Source organism: Amphibalanus amphitrite, unplaced genomic scaffold, assembly GCF_019059575.1.
Source record: "Amphibalanus amphitrite isolate SeventyFive unplaced genomic scaffold, NRLGWU_Aamphi_draft 000143F_arrow, whole genome shotgun sequence".
NCBI lineage: Eukaryota > Metazoa > Arthropoda > Thecostraca > Balanomorpha > Balanidae > Amphibalanus > Amphibalanus amphitrite.
Window position 1 is genome coordinate 363,199 of NW_024881638.1, and position 25,613 is coordinate 388,811.

Below are 25,613 nucleotides of genomic sequence, written 5' to 3' on the forward strand. Positions count from 1 at the left end.
CTTATATTTATAATTGCCTCATTATGCATGATTGTGCCATTGCAGACTACTATTCCTCAAATAATTGCTTACAATTTTCTATTAAGAATAGTTATTGAATTGTGTTTTGCTGGGTGTGGATTTGACAATATTGTACTTAATCTTTCATGCTTAACAATTTGCAATTATATATTTCAGATTTGTCTCAATGCCAGCAGACCATTGCCACAAGCCTGGAAAAATTCCACTTTAGCTATATTGGTGGTGCGCAAACAGATGATGAAATTGTAATAAGTGGCTCATTGAAAGAATTTGGCAAGCTTATCCATCAAATTGAGGAGGAGCGGCAGCGTGTGGTGAGTGTTTTGTGCATTGATGTGCACTTTATTCATACCATCATTTTGTGCATTTAAGCAGCCTTGGTGCCAGTGATCTCTTAGAGTAGATGCCAATACTGTTAAATTACAATTGAATCCAAGCATCCATTTTTTGGTACGATATTGTTTGTTTTGCTGGTGACTTGTTTTGCTAATTTCAAATTTGACTTGATAGTTGATATGAAAATGATTGAAGAAGTTACATAATATTTTTGAAGCCCTCTGACGACATTATGTAAAAGTATGCTTTCTAATAGTTAAGTTTGTCATTTCATTAGTGACTTTGATATGCTGCTTACTCTTTCCAGGATTATTTGATGACTGACATTGTCAATAAGGATGAGCTTGGGTATGCCTTGTGTGAGGTGCTACTAACAAAAGTGCAGTTTGATGTGTGCAGTGGCATTGCATCCTGTTGCTACTTTAAATGACAATTATGATATATAGTTTTTATTCACCCCCTGTCTGGTTGCATGCCCATTGGCCACCACATAATAAAACCCAAAGACACGCTTCAGTGTGGCCATATTAGAATATGGAGTTGAATATGAATGATGCAGCCACATTGTGGATCCGCGCCATGGTGTTATAACACTGCCAAAGTGAATTGTAGTCACTGAGCTCTAACAGCTCAGTCTTACTTTGTGGTTCATTTCATGTGTTGTGGCGTGGCAGTTCGCGACATTCGGATTTATTCGCGTTTTTCGTCCTGTTGCGTTCATGGTTATTTTAGCAGTGACTATGTTGGTAGCCATCATGGCTGCATTTTCACATGACCTAGTCACGTCGTAGGTAACCTGTCAACCATCGTCCCATCTCATAAGTGAAACGTTATCAGTTTACCATGCATCACTTGCCTTAGCGCTAAAGCGACAACACGGCTGTTTTCATTTGTCACTATTTGAGAGACGGAATACTGAGCCGGGTCTTTCAGCAGCAGGCATTGTCGTGATATGGTTGTGCATCTAATCACACTCATCAAACTGTAGGTTTTGCGTGGAACTAACAAAAGCTTGTATGGCTGAGTGCATGGGGAGGGCGATGACCCGCCCAAAGTACCGCTTTTCTGTGTATCACGGGTATCGGGCTGATCGCCAGGGTTGATGCTGGCCCGAGGTGCAGATTTTGTGTGCCGCTACCACCCGTTCATTCACTTCAGGCCTGCTTATTCATTTACAAACGAGATATACGGACAAGCCCGACTCCTGAGCACCGAAGGTGCCACCAACCTGTCTACCATACGGGTTGGCGGCTCACAGTGTATTGGCGAGGTGCGGTTTTACGAACCGGTAATGCCGCCCGTCGTCGATTCACCAGCCATGTGGCTGACCGGCCACGGCCCGTCCGTCCAGCTGGGCATGACGCCACACCGGACATTTGTGGTCGATGACGTCACTGCTGAATCCTACTTTTTCTTGTGGCGTGATCAATGTCTTACGTAGATACCGGTTGCAGATAAGATCCTGCCGTCGATGACGTTTCGTAGTTATCGTTCGTAGGATTCGATGTTCATCACTTGTAGTAAAGCGTAAAGGGCACTTACAAAACAAGTTATCAGATTGCAAATATTTGTGTGTGCATTTATTTGTTTGGTATTGAGCGCTTTAAAGCCATCGGAATATTTCGATCTAAAAAGAACTTCATTGGTAATACTAATTAGGAGCCGTCGGCATAAGGCATAATTTGTGTACACTCATTCCTTGTCCGTAAGTGAGGGTTAATCTTAACAATTATGCGCATTAGCATTCGAGGAATTCACTAAGCTATCGGATTACTGACGTCTAGTAAAGTGCTGAGTGACGCTACACCGTCAAATGCCCGGTTGAGGAAACGGAAACGTCTTGAAAGTGGGCGCTCAGCTCGGCCCAAGTTAACGACGGTTGCATTTAGTTTTTGCTTTAAACATCAAGTCGCTTATTTCCACAAGCGACAACCATACTTGAAACGCATAAGTCTTGGTTGTGTCAAATCGACACGCCAGCTCAGCTTCTCAAAACAAATCCAGTTTTCAGTCGGTTCCACCAGATAGCACCGCCTATTCCGATTTTGGGCTGCACGTCCTGTTCAATGTTCATGGACTCCGCGTCGGGCGGTCGCGCCTCGCGGTGTCCCGTAACGGCCCTGTCCGGCCCACCGCGTGCGCACGGCTCGCTCTCAGTGACCTTGACCCCGATCCTGGGCCGCGGCCAGTGCTAATGAGCCGTGCTAGTATTCCGCGCCGGACTGCCGAGAGGCGAGGTCACGTGACTGGACTGGTGGGCCGCGACTGCCCTTCGCGATTTATCACGTGTTCCGAGCGGTGAGACGCGATAACCAACAGGGAAGATGAGCGTAAGCGGCTGGCAGGCTTATAGGTGATACCAAGGTGATACTATCCTGATCACCTTGCTGATATTTTGCTGATATTTTGAGAACACTGTTTGAGAAATGTGACCTCAGAATACCGCCCATTTTTACGTTTGCGCTTTGGAACTGAGTAAAAAGGTTAGAATTAGCGCTTTTATTCGCCAGATTAAACTATGCTGTTCATTAAATGTCCGATAAGCCGAGAAACCCTTGCTCCTTTCGTAAGGTCATTTTACCGTATCAAAATCGCACTATCTGATGTGTCGAAGAACCCCAGATCTTTCAAGTTTCCTTACAGGATCATTCGTGTAGGAGTGCCGCTTTGGTTCCCCTTGTCCTTACCTCCTCAACGCTCATCGTTCGTCAATCGGCTGAGATACGGGACCTTACTCTTTCTCACGCTCCTTTTCTGCCGTTCGCAGCTGGACCATGGCTACTTACAGATCATCGGCGCCTTGGACAACTTCCGACGGCAGCACATCGGCGGCGCCAGGGTCAGTACAGGGGTCACGGGGTCAGTGCCGGGGTCACGGGTCAGGTCACTGACAGGCAGAGGGCTGGTCAGCCACCCGTCGAAATATAAGGACTGTGCTACTGATTTTATTCATGAACAGAGAACTAAATTTACACCACAGATTCATTTACTAGAAAGGTGTTTCAGCTCCCCGATCCGATCAGCCCCTCCATCGGCAAATCGTGCGAGTTCAAGTATTGTTTCCTCTGATGCTGAAACACTTTACTGATATGCTTACATTCAACGTCTCTCTTGTTCACGGACAGCTAAGATAACGGTCCGAGCTAAGTAGCTCCGTCATTCATATTGTTTTCCTTATTTTGTGTGGTTTTGAGTCATTCAAACCGATGGACATTGGACATACCTAACGAATTACTCATATTCGTGCTTCAGGTGATTTGAGTTTGTTGCTCTTTGTCTTTCATTTAATTACTGTTTCTCGCAAGTCTGTCATGTCAAATAAGCTCTATGCTACGGTATTTATTGTTTTGTTCTAAATGTTCTCTTATTTTCTTAGCAGCTTGCATCAAACCCTTTATTTTGTCGTATCATCAGATTGAATTTGTTTACAGGATGGCCGGAAGAAGTTTGAGAAGCAGACGCAGAAGTTCTGCACGGCCCTGGACCGGTACCTGAATCTGTCTGCCAAAAAGCCGGAGGAGCAGACACTACGAGAGGTAGGTCTATCAATGAGCAGATGAACGGTACCGGGGGCGTCGGAAGAGGTGGCACTCGCTTTTAAACGGGTGTGCTAGAGAGAGGGGTTATCACCTTTTTATGTTTGGGTGGGGAAAGGGTTGTTTGAGAGAGGTACCGAAGTATAACTGGGTTGTCGTATGTGTCAGTCTGATTGGCATTATCGGTCGCAGCGTGTCTGGTCGGATGAATGGACGGTAGGGCATGGGCATGGTTGACGGTAGGGCATGGTTGACTAGCTTGTCAGTCATCTGGTCGAGATGACGGGGTGGTTGGATGGACGGCCGGTTGATTGCACTGTCACTCAGTCTGGAGGCTGAACAGAGCGAATGACTAAATTGCTGGTTATACCAGCTGGACGACCGTCTTCTCACGCATCGTTAAATTTTCCGAATCGATCGAACCTAGGGTCTTCATATCCAAACGTTGTTAAGTCTGCTCTCTGCCGCTGAAGTCGCCCTACCCGTACGCACAAAACTGTTGCGATGATGGTATATTTAGTGACGCGGTGGTGACAGTAGTGGTTACGCACCAAACTTGCGCGACGACAGACGGCGCCATGACGTTGTTAGAGTGAGTTTGCGAAATCTGTGGATCCGCGGATTTCCTAGGGTATCCGCGAAGTCCCTAGTGGCTCCGCGGATGAACATCAAGTCTAGTATATTCGCGGATAAACGGGCGGGGATCCGCGGATGAACAAGACTCTTCAGGATAACCGCGAACTCCCTGAAGAGTTGACGAGATCCGCGAACCACCCGGGGAATCCGCGGAGTAACGATTCATTCTAGTGAGTTTGCGAAGTTCATATGCGTTTCGTGCAGCTACCTAGACTAGAATGCATTGGGTAGATCATCTGCGACTTAACCCGCGCCCCGTTGGGGTCTGCCGGAGCAACGCGCCCTGTTGTGGGGGGGGGGGCATTTTTGCCCCCTCCCCATAAGATCTCGAGAACCACGCAACATAGCAACAAGCCGCAAACAGTGTTGGGTAGCCACGGCGGAGAACTACCTTGTGACCCAATTTCATTGACCTAGGTCAAAGCGAGTGAGGTCAGGTCAAATGTCGAATTTTCACCGTTTACAGGCATTTCAAGAAATGTGTTGTAAAATCGAGTAAAATGCATGTCATTGAAAATCATCGATGGGAATTGTTCGTTAAACACATATTTTGCTAGTTGAGGTCACTGATGCCAGGTCAGGTCACTGAGGATCAGAATATGAAAATATCATATGATGCATGTTTTATGGTCCATTTTACATGACAAATGCGATTATGTGGGTCAGGCAGCCTTTGGGGCCAGTTAAGGTTATGTTCTGGTGAAGTTCAGGTCAAGGTCAGGTCAAATTAGGTCAAATTTAAGCTGATTTTTTTAAATGGTAATCGATTCGATGCAGCTCGTCACGGGGAGCCTAATGGTGGTCTTTGTTTTGCGCTACGTGGTCTAGAATTACTAAAAATTGAGTTAAAAAAATTGACGTCATCAATTTTGAACAGTTTTTTCGCATAGCTTGGCCAAAAAAGGAGATATCGATCTAAAATTCGGTATGGAGATAGAAGAGCGCACGGACTATCATACATATTCCGTTTTTTTTCGTAAAATTTTGGGATAATTTTGCGTTTTTTTTAAGACTAAGTTTTTTTTGGGGGGGTTAAAATCCCACAATTTTAAAAATCTGAGATAACAGTTTTTTAGCGCCGTTTTATTTCTACACAACCACACAAAGAACTTTGAAATTGCTTGGTAACCGTAGCTTTTGTGATGGTTTCAAGATTTCATGTTTTTTGGTCATTTTTGCTCGAACATGACCTCAGTTTGACCTCAATAACTCCTGACCTAAGGTGACGTAAGACTTGAAATTTTGTGTGAAGATGTCAAATTGATGCCCGGGAAGGAACTAAAAATTTGGCATTCAGGATAAACCATAGGGGGGTGGCAAATTGCCTCCCCCAACGGGGCGAGGGCTAACCCTCGCCCGTATTATTGTTTTCTCGGACGCTACCGTGTGCGGTAGGAGGGGTCCGCGGGGGAGGGTTCCGTTGGAACCCTTGCCGTGCGGCCCCTTATCGAGCTAAACCTTTCGCGGAAAAAAAAATAGCTTGCTTTCCGTGGTTACATAGAAGAAGCCAATAATACCCAAACCATACGGCCCCAGGCCAATTGGTATTTGGTTGACATTCCAGGTCGATTCCAAATAGCATAGGGGACATCCTGTCTTTTTAATCGCCTTTGAGACGCAACAGCCAACAACCTCAATTAATGCCAATGCGTGATTAAGTTTTCATTAGTTTGTTTGCACGTACGCAATGGCTTCAGCCAATTACGGTCAACTTGGGTCAAATAACTATATTCAAAGGCGGGTTGATATGTACGTGTTGGGTTCTTGTATCGAAGTTCAGCATTGCCATTGCCCCTCCAGTCCAAATGTTCCCCAGAATAGATACTGTGGCGCCGGGCTGGAGCGTCTGATAGGCGCGGTGCTGACCGGTCGAGTCAGGTCGGCTGTGGTAAAAGGGCAAGTTGGGGGGGGGGGGGCAACTGCCCCACCAACTGTACGGGAAGCTTCGTCCCTGGAGAAGAGTGAGCATTACTGTTATGCATACATACTTGCATACATTCACATGATCGCTCAGATGCGCGGTAGCCTTTCCAGCTTTCCATTAATGGTTGGGAGAAAAGTAAGCAGACTGGTCGCAGAAGTTCAACCACGCCAAAAATGGCTTACCGTCCATTATTTAATTGCATATTAATATTTGCGAGCGACGTCTAAGCGAGATGAAAGAATAATTCACGAACTCACTAGAATGAATCGGTACCTACTCTGTGAATTCCAACAGCAACTGGGAAAACACCAATACGGGTGAGGGTTAAGTCGCAGACGATCTATCCAATATGCCTTGCATTTTTGTCATAAGATAGCTGCACGAAACGCATAGGAACTTCGCAAACTCACTAGAATGAATCGTTACTCCGCGGATTCCCCGGGTGGTTCGCGGATCTCGTCAACTCTTCAGGGAGTTCGCGGTTATCCTGAAGAGTCTTGTTCATCCGCGGATCCCCGCCCGTTTATCCGCGAATATACTAGACTTGATGTTCATCCGCGGAGCCACTAGGGACTCCGTGGATTCCCTAGGGACTCCGCGGATCCACCGATTTCGCAAACTCACTCTAACAACGTCATTCAGCCATCCAGCCTCGGCACTGGGTCCGTCCACCCTCCGACCAACCGCCCCACCGCCGACCGCCGTCCAACCATCCGACCGAGCGACCGACCGACGGTGGCGGCCGTACATATAATCAATGGTGGGTGGGCGGCCGGGGCACGCAGCCGCCCTGCCATCGATCCGACTGCACGCCGGCGTCCGACGCCGCCGACGCTGCCAACGCCAGATCAGTCACGAGTGCCGCTGGGGACGATACCAGACCGTGACGTGACGCTGTGTGCCGTGACGTGACGTGACGGTGATTTACCGTGACGGAGAGAGAGGCAGAGAGTGAAGAGAGTGGAGCTGCTTGACGTTTGTCAGCGGTGGAGGATTGCGCCCCTAGTCGGTTAGTTGGTATGCTTGGGGACGAGTATGGGGTGATCTGATTTAGAAGGCAAATGCTTTCCATACGAAGGCGGCTGTTGGTTATGGATAGAAAACTGACATTGACGCCAATTGCGTTAGCACTGAGGCATCCACTTCGGGAAAGCATTTAACTTGTGATTATTTACTCATTGCATATGCTAGTGCGAGCTTATACATTGTATAAGAAGTGCGTTTGAAGTTTATTTTCTGTCGTATCATGCCATGCGTGCCCAACCCGTGAGCTCTTGAAGTCCAGCAGGGCAGAAATAATAAACAGTAACGTAGTCTGGCTACGCGTCCATTCCATACGGCTGGCTCACCGGCCGAACTGATTGGAAGCCGACGCTAATGCCTCTTCTGGGAAGTGTTGACGGATAAGGCGAGGCAGGAGGCTGTCCCGTGCTACTGGAATTCCTCGGGATTAGAGTTGAATAGACTGCAAGGCATTGCTCAAGGTCGGGTGGATGTTCATTGATTCAAAATACCGGCCGAACGTCTCATTCATTGTCCAGAACCAGATATTTATTATCCCGGATCTGTGCGTTTTTTTTTTCTCGTTTCATCTGATGCAAGTCCGCTTCATTATTGCATGTGCTACGTTCCTGAGGTTGGGATGCAAAACACAATGGTGCCGCGCCTGCGGTATTAATTACGATGCACTTGTCGGGTATCAACCTTGATTTTAAGGTCTATAACAATGAACGCCATGGCACAGGGTGTATACAGTGATGCACTGAACTTGGACAAATTGCGGCGAATCGCTGATCTTGGTAGTTTCCCGGTTAACCATTGAGCCGTGGTGATCGACATTGAACGCACTGAGTGCGCTTGTCCTCCCTCGACCCACCCCAGTGACGGTTACGGTGCACGGCGTAGGCGCGGTGTGCAGTCCCATCTTTCATCCTTACTCAACTCGCCTCATATCGACTTTGCAATCTTCCCTGATTGAGCGTGGCGCCACCCGGCCCACGCGACACTAAAAGTAGACTGGCACCGTGGGTGCACCGCGCCACATGCATAGCAAGCAAGAGTGCTTGCATACGTTTGGAACGTAAGGGAATGAGGTATTGAGACCACCATGTCACGACCTAGTGAGTCATGCTATGGTCTGTACCGTTTTCTTGTTTACTACTGTGGTGAATGTACGAGTTATTGTTTGTTTATGGGGATATTGCAGCCGGTTTGGATGGCTGAGTCGAAACGACGCGAGTGTTGAGGGACCGAAATGGTGCCACGAACAGTAAAACATGGTGTATTTTTTTAGAACAGGCAAGCAGCAGTCGGGAGTTCGGGACTTCGTTCCCTAAATACGGAACTTTCCCTCCAATGTGTTTCTGTTTTCGTTGTTAGGCTCGCAGAGACATGTTTGTGCCTTGTTTGGCTTAGAGGACCAGTAGCAAGATTATTTTGGTTTGTGCAAATTTTAAATGAATCTCAGTAGCCGGGGCTAATCATCTCCAGAGCGGGGGAGGTTTATCGTATCTGAGCGTCTCCGAGCGGGAGACGAGCCGTTCCCGAGTGGTGGCTGTCTCCTCGACGAACCACCCCGCCCTTCGGTAACGGGTATCGGTCTTCTGGAGCAGCTGGGCTACTGTCTCGGAGCAGGCGCTGTCTCAGAACATTTGAACCACTGTATCGCAACAGCTACTGCCTTAAAAGAGGCCACCATCTCGTCTATCTAGCTGTCTTGAACCATCTGATTCATTGTCTTAGAGCAGTAGTTGTCTCGCATCGGCGGCTGTCTCGCTACATCCACTGTCTGGGAGCAGTGGCTGTTTCGCAGCAGGTACGAGTACTGTCTGGGAGCAACTACTGTCTCGTTACAGCCGCTGCCTCGGAGTAGCCACTGTTTCAGAGCAGCCACTGTCTCGCAACAGTGACCGTATCACAGCAGTGTCTGTCTGGAAACAGCTACTGTCTGTAAACGGCTACTGTCTCGCAGCAGCGGTGGCTGTCTCCAGGCGGCCACTGTCTCGCAGTAGCTCCTGTCTCTCAGCAGCCACTGTCTGGAAACAGCCGCTGCCTCGCAGCGGCGGCGGCGCGTGTGTGGGCACCTGTCTTAGGGCAGCCACTGTCTGGGAGCAGTCACTGCCTCATCACAGCCGCTGTCTCAAAGCAGCCAGTGTCTGGAAGCAGCCACTGTCCGGTAGCGATGGCTGTCGCTGATCACCACTGTCTGGAAACAGCCGCTGTCTCGCAGCGGTGGCTGTCTCGGAACAGCTACTGTCTGGAAACAGCCACTGTCTCGCAGCGGCGGCTGTCTCCGGGCAGCGGCGGCGGCGGCGGCGCGTGTGTGGGCGCCGCCGCCCTGCGAGTGCGATCGATGGACGGCCGGGCCCTGTTTGCACTGAGACTCGAGCGGCAGCAGCAGCGGCAGCGGTAGCGGTGACCCGGAGCCGCCGCCTCTGACCCGGACACCGGGATCCGGCCGGTCCCCGGACAGACCAGTGTGTCCGGTCCATGGCTGTATGGTTGGAGATGGACACCGGGGTCCGGCCGGTCCCCGGACAGTGTAAAGTTTCCGTCCCTCGGTCTCTCCGGCCGGTCCCCGGGTAGTGGAGCGTGTACGAAACACGTCTGTCTGGCTTAGAACAATCCCTCCGAACAGTCCAGGGCGTGGAGAGAGTCAAACCCACGACTGTACGAGTTGAAGCAGACAGTGTGCTGTCCGATCGGTGCCTGGCCAGTGGACAGCCCAGAATCTCCAAACCAGCGCGGCGGAGTCGGTGAATATTCGGTGACTCCGACTTCGACTCCGACTTCTATCATCGACTCAGTCTCCGGTCGGAACTGTCGACTCCGGCCGGTTCCGACTCCGAGACCGACTCCGATCCCGACTCCGCAGCCCTGGTTCAAACCACCACTGTCTGACTTGGACAATCATCCTGGACAGTCTAGGATGTCCCGACCCACGATGATCTGATTAGGACATTCTCCTCGGACAGTCGAGGGTGGAGCTTGTCTACGTCCGGCCCATGGCTGTTAGGTTGGAGACGGACTCGAGGTAGTGAGTGGGCCTGCGGCCGGGCACGAATGCAAGTGGTTGGAGGCGGGCTGGGACGTGCAGGCTGGGGTCGGTGCATTGGTGACCTTATCGGAGGCCTGGAATGGAATTGGATGAGTAAACGTTTCCATTGGATGATGGCACCAGGACAATAATCTCAGCTTGAGGTTGTTCTACCAGACAGGACAGTCTTTCTTACCAGACTCAGCCTTAGGCATCCATTGAGGGGCCCATGTACTGGTAGAAGATGGACTTGAACAACTTGAAGATGGACTTGTCATTGAAGTTGAACTATGGATTGAGATCGTGCGTGAGATTGCTTCGAAGACTCAGACGTGATGGAGCCGCTAATGGACAGCGATGTTTGGACTGTACGGAAACGCAATGAAGATTGGTTTGATTTGGTGACTGAGACGAATGCAAAGTCATTCTACAGTAAGCAGCGTAGTGAGTACTTTTCCATGTAAGCTTACGCAGGTAGCTCCCACGTTTAAGGTGATAAATTTATTTGCGTATTGATAGAGGCAATCACAGCTACAATTAAGGCGCGTTTGACGACGAACTCGCCGAGTCGGGCTTCAGTGTCGCTTCTAATGGCTTCTACGGACGCTTTGCTTGCATAAAAGCATCCTGCTAGCACAAGTACGGAGAATTCTAACAATAAGCCATTCCAGGAGTGTCCTGAAATAGACCGTATCCGGCTGTTGAACGTTTTTTTTTTTCTCCGGCTGCATCCGTTTCTTGACGCATTCGTCCCCGCAGTGCGACGGGTGAAATCAGCTGGTCTTCCATGGTTGTTCGATTATGCATGCGCGATCGAAGGCGCTGTAAGGCTTCCCTGACCGGGGAAGTTACCGGCAAGACCCGGCTCATGGGTAACGTGTATTCATGTTGAGCTGGACGGAGACGGGCGTGTAGGTATTAGATAAGAAGGGGTCACTGGCCCTCGGGTGGAACGATGTTGGTGCTAGGGAATGCTCGATTCCGACGGCCCTACTCGGTGAAATTAGAGACTGCTTCTGATTTAATTGGTGGGGCGGGGATGAAGGACGTTGAAAATGCTCTTAATATTTGTTCAAGACTCAAGTGGTAGCTTAGACATTCTAATTAGACATTAATGTTATAAACGTAAATAAATTCATTATGAGACAAAAATTGCCGTCGCCCTTTCGTGCGTCCCTCCCTTCTATCTCTCGCTTCTCTCCCCTCAATAAGTCTATACCAGTCCACCGGATCTTTCTCGCACCCCTCCCGGTCTATTGTCTCCGCCGCTACTGCAGTGCTCAGCAGCTCGGCAGTCAGCACTACTGGTGCGCGGACTGCAAGCCTCGGTGGTGATTCACCGTCACAACTCACAAGGCAGTGGAGAGGCCCATCACTGGCGGAGAGCGACGGCGGAGCGGCGCAGAGCCGCTGAGACGCGGCACGCCGTGAGGGGGAGCAAGGACGCGGCGTGTCGCGGAAGTGCTCATATGGACTGGGGACGGCGCGGAGGGCTGGGGATGAAGAGATACTGAGCGGATGGACTCCCGGAGTGCTGGGGAGGAAATGAGGCGGGGTGAAATCCTGTTCGAGCCCTGTGGGATGTTATAGATAGGGGTGCAGTAGACAAAGAAGGATGCTGATTGGGGAACGGGACATTGTGGCACGAACAGTGGAAACCGGAACTGGAAATGCGGGTCTGCCGCGTGCGCTATCAGCATCACGCTTTGGGGTATCGCCCGAAGCGTGACGCATCTGTGTCATGCACGCCCGCTCATGTGGCGACCAGCAGGCCGGGAAAATATCCCAGTCCGTTCACCAACCAGCTGAGTTGAGCTCTCAACCACCGAGCGGGTTTTGTTTCGCCGCCGTCAGCCGGTGCTACTCGTCTCGGTCCATGACGAGTCTGCCGTCCGCTCTCCCGTCGCCCGCTCTCCCGTCGCTCGCTCGCTCGCCGTGGTGGGCGCTCGGCCCCTCCCCTCCCCAGTGGACCGGTGCCCCTCCCCACCCGCCCACAGCGCTGTGCTGCTCTGGAGCCGCCGGCCTCGCCAGACATTGGGAGGCCGGCGATGATGTCATGGCTCGATTGGCGGGAGGGGGAGGGGGCGGCGTGACCATTGAGCGGGAGGGAGGGAGGGTGGCAGGGGAGTGAATCTGTCCGGAGGTCAGGAATGGCTGCGTGTGTCGGTTTTGTTTGTGTCTTGTAGATGTGTATCGCTAGGATGGTCGGCTACTGAGTTCTTAGTTCTGACATCGTGGGTGTTCTGAATGACAGGTATCAGCACTTGGCATCTTAGGAAAGCTGAAGTACCTACTGGGTGACCTTCCAGTTTCCGTCACCACTGACTGTTCTACTGGCGTCAGGTTGTCTGCTGATTCGGCTGTCTTGCATCCGTTTGTTTTATTGGTGTTTGATTCGATTGACTGAGTTTTCGGTCCGCTGGCTAGATCGTATCCATCATTTCCATTTTCTTCTCACGGTATTTGACAGCCACCAAACTTAAACTCTCCTGTGTACGGGGTTCTCTTTAGCTATCTCGGATAATATTGAACTCGAAATCGTGCGAAGCAGACGTGTACTGCAGGCAGAGCCACGGAGAGCGGCGACCGGCCCGTGGCCCGTATCTGCTCCTCAGAAGCCGGCGGTCAATCAGGCTCGATTGGTGTGGCCTCGTCTCTAGCCAGCTCGCCCATCGTGCGTAATGATGGCGCCTGCTCCCAAAGTGGGGCGATAAGTGAGGCGTTGCAGGAGGCAGGGGATGCGTTAGGCGGTGCGCAGCAGTTGAACACGTCACGTGATCAAATGTTTATGGGTGCTGCTGTACTGTGATTGAACCTAGCGGCGAATGTAATGAGAGTATTGATGTCTAGCATTTATATAGCTCTCACGTGAAGAGCGGTGACCGTAGAAAGACGGACAGCTTGATGACCTGACCCAACGACCCAACCAATCGAATCGAAAGTGGCAGAGTGTGGCTGCTGTGGCAGAGCTTTGATGGGTGCTTCGTTATATACGGTCGATCATTTCAGGCCAGTTTTTAGCGGAACATCCATCAAACTGCATATAACTTCGTGTTTTGGACTTTCTCGTTGCGGTTTAGTATCCAAACAACGAATGTTTTACGAAGCTGGCCCTGATTTCCTCCATAAAGTCTGTTTATTTAGGACATACGCTATATCGCTACCACCCTCTTTTTCATTTCAATCGAGACATCGATACCCGTAGACGGATCCACATCGCACTAGGGAGTTGAAGAACGAAAGCTGCGCGCCGCCGGTGACGTAACGTCCATTGCTACGTGATCGGTTTGGCCTTGGCTCTATTGATTTCCTCGGGAGGGCCGGCCATTTTCCGGCAAAACTCGGCCGGAATGCTTTCCACAGGGTGCCGCGTGCTGAGTGGCCCGCCCCCGCCAACACTGGGAAACCAGACGGGGAGGGGAGACGCGTAAAAATGTGCAGGGACGGGTTCTCACCGCTGCACTGTCGCTGTGATGAAGGAGGCGTGCAGCGGTTTGTAGCGGCTCGTGCACGCCGGAGAGAGGCGACGATGGTGTCATCGTCTGACCGTCTGACCAGGCAATAACATAACCGTGCAATGAGACCGTGCAATAACAATAACCAGGCGAGTGAGATAATAAACGGGTTTTATACGCACATATTGCCTTCCCATGAGTGCAGCACATGTGGTTACGATTATTCGTTCCTACCGCTACATAAAGACGGGGACGAAAATCCTACATCCAGCATCCGTAACACGCACGGTTTCCATTGAACAGAAGGCAGATATTTGGTCGACTGCTCCGGCCAGTATCCACCACAGCTCATGCTGATAAATAATATGGTGTTTATGCTAATGCCGACCCACTTCGTAGCCGACCTCGCTGCCGCTTCCTTGCTGCCGGCAAAGATACTTGTTGCATACTCATTGCATGCTGGTCGCTGTCGGTATGAACGCCAAACGAGCGATGCTCAAGGCCTGCCCGCCATGCGAGCCATGTATTCTGGTATGTGATACAGGTGCCAGAATGTGCAATTTACCAATGCAGCAGCCAGCAGCATTTGTTTAATTTTGTATTGAGATTTGCTAGCTTTGGGCAACCTACGTATTGGACTAATCCGGACGTTACTTTTTTGGTGATTATCATGAACATGCTTGATGACGGATGGCGACCTTTTATGTTGTTGATATGGCGATATTTTTACATTAAAAAAATGATGCACATGCACGTTTGGAAAGCTTCAATATCGAGCTTTTGAAGCACGTTTGGCATTTATCCTGAAAGGGACAGCACGGTTATGCTGTGACGGTCCGGCGACTCGCGCCTCTCGTCCCGCCCTGCGTGCCGGTTGTGAGTCATTCGGGGCGGCCCGTGTCACGCGTGGTGTGTGTATCATCAGCCGTGACCCTCCCTATCCGTATCCGCCCGGGTCGGACAGAGTGGGTGAAATCAGTGGCGTGCATGGACACGAGAGCAGTGATTGGTGAATGTGAAAGCTGTAGACATGGGCGCGCAATATGTGTTGTAGACCCCACGTAACTGCTTGAACCACCTAGCCGACTTGTATTCGATTGCGAAACAGGACACGATTCACTGATTCTCATAACGTTCAATTCCAACTACCAAATCATGCAGTGCTGGCCTGCGTGAGAACTTGATTCACCGGTCGGTCACTCGTGGGAGCTCCGAACTGGGCGATGATCATTTCCCTGTTTCCGTCACTCGAGTTTGCACCGATGTCAGTCGACTCGGCGGTCCTATCGACCACATTTTCCCTGCTGAATCAGCGACAAATGCGCTACGCCGACCGCCGAGCACAGCTTGCAGAGCGGCGTGTACCAACAGTGTTTTGTGTCTGCTGATTGCCCGCCGAGTTTTAACTGGGTCAGCGCCGTTTGCGCTTGCCGTCTCTGTTCAGTTTCCAAGCGCGCACGACTGGTCACGCTAGGCCGACGGTCGGGAGCGGTGTTTGATTGGATACCTAATGACGTGCTCTGCTGCACACGGCACCGATTATTGGACGCCGAGTCTGGGCTCACGGATACTCCTGGAATAGATCCGGGGACGTCTGAGACTGTCTGCTCGGCGCGATCGTCGGGGTAGCAACGCTGCGCACCACGGGGAGGCACGACCGTGGCCCGCGGGCGGCTACTGAGGAGAACGCACAGCTGTGCGCAGTGCGCATGTTTACGTAAAGAAATATTATTAGCGAATTGAATAGCTCGCTGTGTGGCGTATGCTACTGATAAAAGAGCACAGATGGAAGCTAGAAATACCACAATTTGTCCTATCCACAGACCACAATACTGATGCCTACTGGTAAACATTCGATCGTTTTTGCACTATCCAGCTCGCTTTACATTTCAGCATACAGCGCTCCGTCATTTGAGTGTTGTTAAGCCCTTCCGGGCGTACGGTTTAGCAGCACGCGACTGCCCCTTCCGCCGGCACCGGGTCATTGTGGTCTGGACGGGGCGTGGTCGGATGGCCGGCAGGGCTCGACAGAGCGGGCCGACGCGGGGGCAGCGCGGGCCGACCCTCTGTGCTGTACCGTGCCGTGCTGTGCCTTTCCGTGCCGTGCCGCGCCGTGTCGCCGGCGGACAGTGTTGCGCCCTTAGCTAGAGGGTGGGGTGAGTTGGACTGGGGTGAACCCCAAGACCCCAGAGTCGTGCAGGGGTGACCGGCATGTTTCCGAGTAAGCCGCTTTCCGGCGGACGTAAGGCTTGCTCTATGAAGACCGCACGGTCGACGACGACAATCGACCGACGTCTGGCCCCCAATCGACCGTCCGACCGGCGCGGTCGGGGCGTCGGCCGGCCGCGGACGACCGGTGACGTGTCCGTCCGACCCGCCCTCGGCACCCGGTGTCCACTTGTTGGTAGAAGTCGGTCGCTGACCGGCTGGGTCCGCCCACAAGGAGCTGAGGGGCATTCGCGTGATTTGGAGCCAACCGTCTGCTATCCACGGTCCCACATAGAAGCGGTCGTCATTCACATAGACCCACGGTGTCCACATAGAATCGCCGCACAGTTCTTATGATTGTTGAACCGATTCGTACTTATGATTGTGGAACCGTCCGCCAGCCATCCGCATAACTAGTGTGGACCCGCTCCTCATCCCTCCATTGGCTCACGAGGCTTATATTTTCCATATCTGTCTCTTGTTAGCTCCTGTGTGCCCCTTGATCTTGCTTGTCTTTCTTTCACGTATATGCTGTTCCCATCTGCCCACCATGTTTCGTCCTCACTAACTCTCTGTTCGCCCCCATCTAAGTCCTGTTCATCTCCTGTTTCAGGACGCCCTCCTGGAGCAGGAGCAGCGGCAGTTCGATCAGGCTAGTCTGGACTACGTGTGTCTCCTCCAGGAAGTGCAGCAGCGCAAAAAGTTCGAGTTTGTCGAGACGGTGGGTGTCAAGGCTACCGGTTTCGCTAAACATGTCGCCACCTTTTGCCGTGTTGTGGTGACTCGCCGGGGTTTTACTTGTTCTAATTATGTGAGACCGGCAGGTCCAGCTGTGTTTGGTATAACGGTAACATGCTGTACACTGGGTGTGAAATGGCTCAGAAGTCACGACTCTACCTCTTTTTTGTTCCATAACGACTTTTTATTGTCGCTGGTCTTGACTATTACAGTAATGGTTGTTACCTGCTATGGTCTTTTTGCCGCAGATCTGTCACTCACGGAATTTAGTTTTGAGGAATCGAGGCGTGCTTATGACACTATTCTGGCGATTGTTTGCGTTTTATTCTATAAACGGCACCGTTTACTCTGCGTTGTCAAAAGTTGCTGACTGTCCTCTCCTATCGACAGCTGCTGAGTTTTATGTATGGATGGCTGACGTTTTATCACCAAGGACATGAGCTAGCCAAGGACTCTGAGCGCTCTATGACCGATCTCCAGGCGCGACTTCAGAAGGTAGGTGTTCTCTCACAAGATGGGGTAAGCTGTCTCCTTTGTTTCTTTTCATTATATGAATTATTTTAATTTATTTTAGTGGCATTCTTAGGGCTTAAATGAGCATGAGCCGAGCATACAATGTAAAAAAAGCGCCATCGGTATTGTTTGTAGTGCGTTAGAGAAAATAAACGTTAGGGTCGTCTGTTATACTCCGATTCGGAATATGCCCCCCCCCCCCTTTTCCTCGACACACCCAGTGGCCTCTCTCATGCCACCACCTCGTGTGCGCACGACCGATGTGATCGTTCCCCGTCGTGTGTGGTCAGGCCAGAGACGAGCTTACGCGTCTGGCCAATGTGACCATTCCGGTCAGATGTGTCTGACCAATATAGTTCCTCGTGTCGTGTTTGGTCAAACCAAAGGCGAGTTTGTGCTCCTGACCGATGTGACCGTTCGCTGTCTTATGTGCGTCTGACCAATGACCGTTCCCGTTGTTTGCGTCTGACCAATGACCATCCCCGTCTCGTGTCTGACCAGTGTGACTATTCCCCATCTCGCGTTCGTCTTACCAATGACCATCCCCCTTCCCTCGTGTTTGGCCAGACCAGAGACGAGTTTGTCGCCACCCGTACGGAGGTCGAGTCTCTGAAGAACCGTACTCTGGAGGTGCGACAAACGGTGAGTTAAAAACTCGAGTGAAAAACTCGGAGTGAAAAACTCGTGGGCAGAGAATTATAATGCATATTCGTGGGGCAGCTAAGAGGTTCTGATAAGCCCACAACACTTTCGATTCGTGGGGCCGTCAAGAGCTTGTGATAAGCCTGAAGTACCGTCGAGCTACCCAGGAAGGATTGGAATGTGAGACATGTTTCTGATTGTTGTTTGGGTTATGTCGCTACTATGTTGATTACATTCTGTGTTGGTAGTGCAGACAATGTGCTGAGTTTCGTGTTCTGCAGCCATGATTTCCAAACAGGTGCTGACCTACCTTGTTTTCCGTGATGATTTGCAGAAGTCTCTCGATGTGGGCAGTATGGACAAGATGTACACCAGACAGGGCTACCTGCACCTCTTGGAGAAAAGTGAGTATAGTCGATTACAGAATGATGTTCCACTTTTCACAGGCAATTATTTGCCTGGAGTGGTAGGCTGTGCCGCATCACACAGGCTGAGTTCACAAATTATAGCTTTGTCCCAATGCTCACAATCGACACGCTTAATTGCGTGATAAGCGGCACAACTTAGCGCTCCGGTCAACTGATAGCTTCTGAGGAGTGGAGCATCATTCTGTAGTCGACTATACATGATGTCGGCGTTGTGATGCTTGGTCATTTTTCTTTCCAAAGCTAAACGACGCTTTCATTGTGTGTTTTAGTTATTCCCGACGATGCAAAGCTATGTGGTGTCATCTACTAACTACGAGTAGCGCCAAATGTTTGATAATAGGCCAGCAGGGCGCTGTTGCGTTGGTTTGTAGCGTAAAGTTGGGCAGATATTAATTAATGTATCGGTTTACCTCGATACATTTATTTTTAGGACATTTCAGTCAAGTTTAATTACGCCACTCCCACATTTGACGACTTATTGCATCTTATTTCCTACAGAGGCGTTCGGTACAACGTGGACGAAGCACTACTGCATGTACGATAAGAAGTCGCGGAACTTTACTCTGATCCCGTACAATCAGATCACGGGCAAACTGGTGAGACATGACGCGCGGCTGATAGCGTCACGGGTCTCTGTCTGATTGTAATTATCAGTCTTACCGATTCAGTTAGCCTATCGATATCATAATATGCCTGCTACCTGCAGATTGACGCCCATTTGAAATGTATGTGTAATGTGTATCTTCCTGTTACCTCAACAGCGCGCACGCTGCACACATTCGTGCCATGTACTAACTTATCTCACCATTCATGTTTTCATTTTCGGCTTAACTCTCACAGTATGCATTCCTATGTAACACCGGTTTACCACTTTTAACACGTGTATCTACGTAACACGTATGTACCTAAGACATGCGCACATTGTATATTAGCACATGAACATCACGCCCGAGCACACTTTTCCAACCATCCCTTCCCTCCGCCCATGCAGACGTCGACGGACCAGATGAAGCTGAAGTCGTGTGTGCGGAGGATGTCCGACACGATCGACCGGCGGTTCTGCTTCGACGTCACTGCCGAGGAGCGAGACGGACAGGTGTACACGCTGCAGGCGCTGTCAGAGGACGACCGGAGACTCTGGATGGACGCCATGGACGGAAAGGAGCCGGTGAGAGACACGGCGACCATGTGTAGCTAGAAACGGCGACCATGTGTAGCTAGACACAGCGACCGTGTGTAGCTAGACACGGCGACCGTGTGAAGCTAGACACGGCGACCGTGTGAAGCTAGACACGGCGACCGTGTGTAGATGTGGTGCAGGTCTGGGTCTTAGATCTTTCAGCTCGCTAAAACTCCTTTGTTCAGGCTCAATACTCATCCTAAGGCGTGTATTACTGTTAACTCTCGATTGCTATCTCTTGACTCTTGGCTTTATACAGTTCTATCCAATTGATAAGATATTGTATGCGATGGTTTAGTACTTAATGCATCTGCACTTAAGGGCACTCAAATACTATGACCATAATTGCTGATAGTACCACTTGTATTAACCATTGTTTGTACGGTGCACGTACTCCAGGACTTAATCAACGTAATATCATATTCATCCAATCATTTATAAATTTGTAATTATTCGGTGTTTTCGCCTCTAAGAACGATGCTACACCACACAAAATTATCCCTAGGACTTCCCCATTCCCAAATTTACGGCTGACTCTCCTTTCTCCGCCGTTTCCCAGACGTACGCTCGGTTCGAGCACCTGGAGCGGCGGACAGACCACACCAGTCTGGACAGCAGCGGGCTGTTCTTCGTGAGCCGGTGTCTGGCGCAGCTGGAGGACAGGGGACTTCAGGACCAGGGCCTCTATCGCGTCGTCGGCGTCAGCTCGAAGGTAGGGGTGGGTTTTAGGGGGAGAACTGATGTGGACTTTAGTAGGTGTTGCTGTATGTCAGAACGCAATTATGTGTTTATTGTTGTTTATTGCATTTTGTTACATATACCGCGGGATGGTTATATTGATATCACTATCCATTAATTGCACACCTTTTGATTCCGTCAGCAACAATACTTAACTTCTCCAGTGATGTGCTGGCTCTCTTATATTTTCGATAGCTTCATAAGGTTCGGCCAGTTAGCATCTTAGTTGACAGCAAGTAACCTAGACTTACTGGGATGGATTGTGACACACCCGCTGGCACAAATTTGATCGTGATATTTATATGGTGTCTGACGCACCTATTAGCATGGCCTAGTGTAGGAGGATTTCCCAGCTGCCGACATGACAGCTGATATGCTATGTTCGTTGACAGCCGTCTTTCGTTTCGCCAGGTCAACCGGTTGGTGCAGCTGGGTCTCAGTCGGACCAAGTTTGAACAGGTCGACTTGGCGAGTCCCCAGGAATGGGAGAACAAGACGCTCACCAGCGCCGTCAAAACGTACCTGCGAAACCTGCCCGAGCCCCTGATGACGTTCCGGCTACACTCAGAGTTCATGAACGCAGCTAGTGAGTCACGGGAAGGGTTTTGCAATTGTTAATAATTTGCAACCGATGACGATGTTTAGTGTGCAGCACAAGGCTCTCCTGTGAAGCGTTTTGGATCTAGTGTTTATGGTTTCAACTGGAGTGCTGCTTGCATTGCTCATGAGCTAATAAGAAGCAGAGGAAAGTCAAGCTGTGAATATGAATTAAATGATCAAAGGCTGCAGTTGAGTGTATGTTGTCTCCGCATCTTGCTTTTTCAATTAACAGCGATTTGTTTTTGTTACAGAGACGGATAAGAAGGAAGTGAGGGTAGCTAAGGTACTCAGTCTAGTCAGTAAATTACCCAAACTCAACTACCAGCTACTGAAACTTCTGATACACCATCTGCAAAAGTAAGTACTGGCTTTCTCTGGGTGCTGACTGCAATGATTTTTGTTTTGCTACGTGCAGCTCTCTGGCGTATCCCAGCTTCTGGCGATGGTCTCTGATAGTTAACGTAAGTCGCACATAACATCGATAACTTTTGGAATTTGATATCCCATAAGTAACAGCTCTAATATAGGATGGTGCGTATTAACGTCTGCAACGTTAAGGACGGCTCGCATGAATACCATGAAGCAGAACAAGGATTCACATAACTTCATCGTGTGACCGTTCACAGAGTGAGCAACAAGAGTGAGCGGAACCTGATGTCGATCAGCAACCTGGCGGTGTGTTTCGGTCCGACGCTGCTGCGGCCGGAGGAGGACACCATGGCCGCCATCATCGACATCAAGTTCTGCAACACCGTCGTGGAGACGCTCATCAGGAACTATGATGCGGTGAGAGCTGATGCCAGAGCGAGCCAGAGCGCTGGGGCTTGGCTTGTTTTATGTCCGTTGGGTGGGTTGATACTGCGTATTGTCTTAACTTGAGATGCTTGCAATATTTACAGTTTGGGAATTCGAATATTATTCGGGAATGCAGCGTCATATAATATGACTTTGGGGCTGTGCTGTTCGGCAGTCATTGCTTTTTCGGTGTTGTGTGCTTGTTTTTTCTTGTTGGGCATTCGTTGATTGTCTTGGGAGTGATGGTTGTCCATTGTCCATTATGGTTACGCTCAAACACGATGTCCAGGTGATATGCTTTTTTCAGTCCTCTGTATCGCTTCGTACCATACGTCTCCATTCACCTGAAGAACCACCATCCTACCTTGCCGCTCGTATCCCTCCACTACCCTCCATCCTTCCTACCGCTCTTGTGACGTCCGGGTGTCTCACTAGATATTCTGCGGCGGCGCGGTGGAGGGTGAACAGGAGCCCAACGGCCGCTCCGTGTCCAACGGGCCGGCGCCGGCCACCAGGGAACCGCCCGCCAAGCCGGTCCTCTCAGCCTCCGCTCGGGTCAGTGTGACGTCATGGGTCAGTGTGACGTCACGAGTCAGTGTGACGTCACGTCACGGGCGGGCTTTACAGTAAAGTCGGGGGCTAAGACGGTCCGGGGTGGGCGCGACGCGGTTGAAGTTTGTGTGGGCTTCTAAGAACGGATGGCGTCTGATTAGCTTTGACATTTTGCTGAGCTTTCCGAAGTGTTGGCGTTAGCTTTTCTAAGATGTGATTGAACTGCATGCTTGTCGAAGTGATTTTCGTTGCTAGTGTTACTCATGGATTTCCGGTAAATGCGTCATAACTGATAAACAGCTTCAATTCAAATAAGGTGCTTGATTTATGGAATTACTGTGGTATTTTCCGTCTCATAAGCCGCCTATCATTGATAAACACCACAATATGTCCGCCAGTCACCTTGTATCCTCTATGACTAACCGCCCCTCCCTTCATCAGCTGGAGCCGCGCTCAGTGCCGCCGGCGCTGGAGCACGCGGCCCGACCGTCCACCCCGGAGCTGGGCAGGGCCGGCCTGGAGCGAGCTCTGGCCCGCTCGGCGGCCTCCCACCAGCCGCCGGCGGGCGCGCGGCGCGTGGCGAGATCCTCCTCCCCGGAAGGAGTCCGGCCGGCGCGACTTGCCTCCTCGCCCCCGGACCTGGGCCGGGCGGCGCGCACAGTCCGGCTCGAGGGCCCGGCCGGGGCGAGTCGGCGACACCAGTCTGGGTCGGATGGCTCCGGCGGCCGGCCGCGGTCACACCATGTCACCAGCACGCTCGGTTAGTGCGGGGGATAGGGGCGAGAGGAGAGGTCGGACTCACCGTCGTGAGTGGGCCGGGCTGGTTTGGTTTCTGGTCCGTGGCTGGTTTCTGGTAGTTTTACATCATGTGATCGTAGCTAATCATGAAGTGAGCTCAGCTGAGTAAAGTAAGTCATCTTGCATCTCTCTCAGACTGGCCAGGCGAAGACCAGACTCGTAATCTGAAGTTGGGACCTGAGTCGGGCTTGAGCTTGTTTTCTATCGCATTTCACCGTCTGCTCTCATCTATTCCATATCCCTTCACACAATGACGAATGTGTACATCCTGCCCCCGGATTTTATAACACACTTCTCAGTTTACTGACGCTTCGTCTCTCCCTCTGTCCTTCTCCGCAGTGACCAGCGACCTGGAGCCTCCGGAACGGGCCAGTCCCAGTAACCACAGTCTGAGCAGCAGCAACGAGTCACTATCGTCACGATCGTCACGAGATCTCCAGTCCGCAGGACCGTCCACGTCGTCACCTTATGCACGTGAGTTGGCGCTCGTGCGACTTATTGTCATGGCTGGGTTTGGTTACATCGCTCTGTTTGGTGCCAAATTAGCTGTTTAAGTACGAATTTTCTTTTTCAGAGGCCTTTGAATCTGTTGTTGCGTATCTTGAAGTATCAGCACTGTGTTATACATATGTTCGTTTGCCATACTTGGTAGAGTTACTATCGATGAAGCGTGTGGTAGATAATCTTACGAGTCTTGCATCTTTCGTTCATAACTATGAAATCGTTAAAACTGTTGCATTATTTTGTTGTTGTCATACAAAACATTACTCTGACGCTGGCGTCTGCCTTCCTCACAGGAGGGAAGCTGCGAGTACGGTGTCCGCCCAGTTACCGGTCCCAGCCAGACCTGTGAGTATTATATCGTAGGCACCCCCAAGATTACTTTATTAAGGCACCCCCTGCAGAAGCTTGCGCCTTTAGAATAACCAATTCCGCTGAATATACCTGTAGCGTAGTCATTCTTATGAATACCTGTTTCTTAGGTGTTGTTTTTATCCGCTGGAATACCTGTTTCGTGAAGAAGCCACCTTTCACTTTTCAAGAAGCCACCTTGTAACACGGATGCATTTTTTCTGGTTAATTTGCAAGTATCCTAACTACAGCATTAAATCGTCGATTCATTGGATGATAGCAAGACGTCGTGACGCATCGTTTGTTTGTGTGTCCAGGTCGGTGTCTGTACCAGTGAGCTCGTGCGGTCCGTCCGGCTCGGTCGCCCCCAGTCATCACAAAGTCGGGTGAGTTGCACGGGTTGTGCGATTAAATCGAACACGTCGGGGACTCTATCGGGAGAGGAAGCGGGCGTACCGAGTGGTTTTCGGCAGTAGCTTCGGGAAAAAAAAAACGAGGAAACATTGCCTTTCGCTCTTATTCACGAGGATTCGAACAAACACTGTCCGCATAAATCGTACCAATTCTGCCGTGTTGTCATTGTCATGCCATTGAACGATGCAACATTGAGCAAAACATCCAACGGTCTATTCCCTTGACTAATATTGTCTCTCTGTCCGTTTCAGGCGAGTTCGAACGCTGTATGCCTGTGTGGGAGAGAATGAGTCAGAACTATCGTTTGAGCCGAACCAAATCATCACCAATGGTAAGACATGTGAAAAACTAGTTAGTTTCCGAACTTGCAAGTGATTTTAACAGCTACCCAACATTTCTGTCATTCCATCTTTGGCGACTTTTTAGTTCCTTCTTATTACCAGCAATGATGTGCACTTATCGTGTAAGTTCCGGCGATTATGACGGAGCGCCACCCGTCTCAGTTCGCCTCCTCACCCTCCCCCCTGTTCTCTCCCCGCAGTCCGTCCCTCCCGGGAGCCCGGCTGGCTAGAAGGCACGCTGAATGGCCAGTTGGGGCTGCTGCCAGACAACTACGTCGAGTTTCTACCGTGAGCGGACGGTGGGCAGCTGGTCTGGGCACTGTACTCGCGGGATGACCCGCACAGGGCATTCTGGGACAGCGGGGGCACTCAGCGAGATCCACCCGTGGGATCCGCCGGTCGGGGCACTCACAGATCCGCTGGACCGGACACTCAGAGGTCCGCTAGTCGGGAACTCGGCGGGATCTCGACCTGACGGACCGAGCAGACATTCCGAATAGTACGGCGGCGAACGGGGCAGCGCCGCCGCCGCCACAGATGCGATATTCCATGATAGCGCCGGTGATATACAGACACTGGCGCTGTCAAACCCACCGGTGATTGTGCACTGTGCAGCATTTATATGGGTGCAATGTGTGTAGTTTACACGCTGAGACTGATTGTATGTAAAGCGAACCAGACACTATATTTACGGTAGCTCGTGTTGTGTACAAATGAAATGTGTGTGCTGCGAATGAGCTCCGTGCCTTTGCGAGATGTCCAATACATGGGGCCTCCACTGCGCGCCGTCCAGACTGGTGAGTTTGATAACACAGGTGCTCTGAAGGTCGCGCAATCGCGCTGTTCTACAGAGAGAAATACTTTGATACG

The 25,613-nt window shown here is 50.8% G+C and overlaps 1 protein-coding gene across 2 annotated transcripts in view; it reads left to right on the forward strand.

Moving 5' to 3' along the window:
• Window positions 1–25,523, forward strand: part of LOC122382594 (rho GTPase-activating protein 26-like) — a 28,416-nt gene extending 2,893 nt beyond the window's left edge. Inside the window, exons 2-21 of one of the 2 annotated variants that reach the window (XM_043368133.1) lie at window positions 178–335; window positions 3,125–3,196; window positions 3,789–3,893; window positions 16,766–16,873; window positions 17,281–17,385; window positions 17,971–18,045; window positions 18,380–18,449; window positions 18,972–19,069; window positions 19,465–19,641; window positions 20,213–20,365; window positions 20,803–20,977; window positions 21,243–21,348; window positions 21,618–21,777; window positions 22,222–22,341; window positions 22,780–23,098; window positions 23,476–23,610; window positions 23,934–23,985; window positions 24,306–24,374; window positions 24,654–24,733; window positions 24,944–25,523. In XM_043368133.1, coding sequence (XP_043224068.1) covers window positions 178–335; window positions 3,125–3,196; window positions 3,789–3,893; window positions 16,766–16,873; window positions 17,281–17,385; window positions 17,971–18,045; window positions 18,380–18,449; window positions 18,972–19,069; window positions 19,465–19,641; window positions 20,213–20,365; window positions 20,803–20,977; window positions 21,243–21,348; window positions 21,618–21,777; window positions 22,222–22,341; window positions 22,780–23,098; window positions 23,476–23,610; window positions 23,934–23,985; window positions 24,306–24,374; window positions 24,654–24,733; window positions 24,944–25,035 — 2,429 coding nt within the window. In that variant the 3' untranslated portion in view covers window positions 25,036–25,523. The remainder of the gene's footprint in view (window positions 1–177; window positions 336–3,124; window positions 3,197–3,788; window positions 3,894–16,765; window positions 16,874–17,280; window positions 17,386–17,970; window positions 18,046–18,379; window positions 18,450–18,971; window positions 19,070–19,464; window positions 19,642–20,212; window positions 20,366–20,802; window positions 20,978–21,242; window positions 21,349–21,617; window positions 21,778–22,221; window positions 22,342–22,779; window positions 23,099–23,475; window positions 23,611–23,933; window positions 23,986–24,305; window positions 24,375–24,653; window positions 24,734–24,943) is intronic. The other variant, XM_043368134.1, reaches the window with a different exon arrangement.
• Window positions 25,524–25,613: the final 90 nt, after the last annotated feature.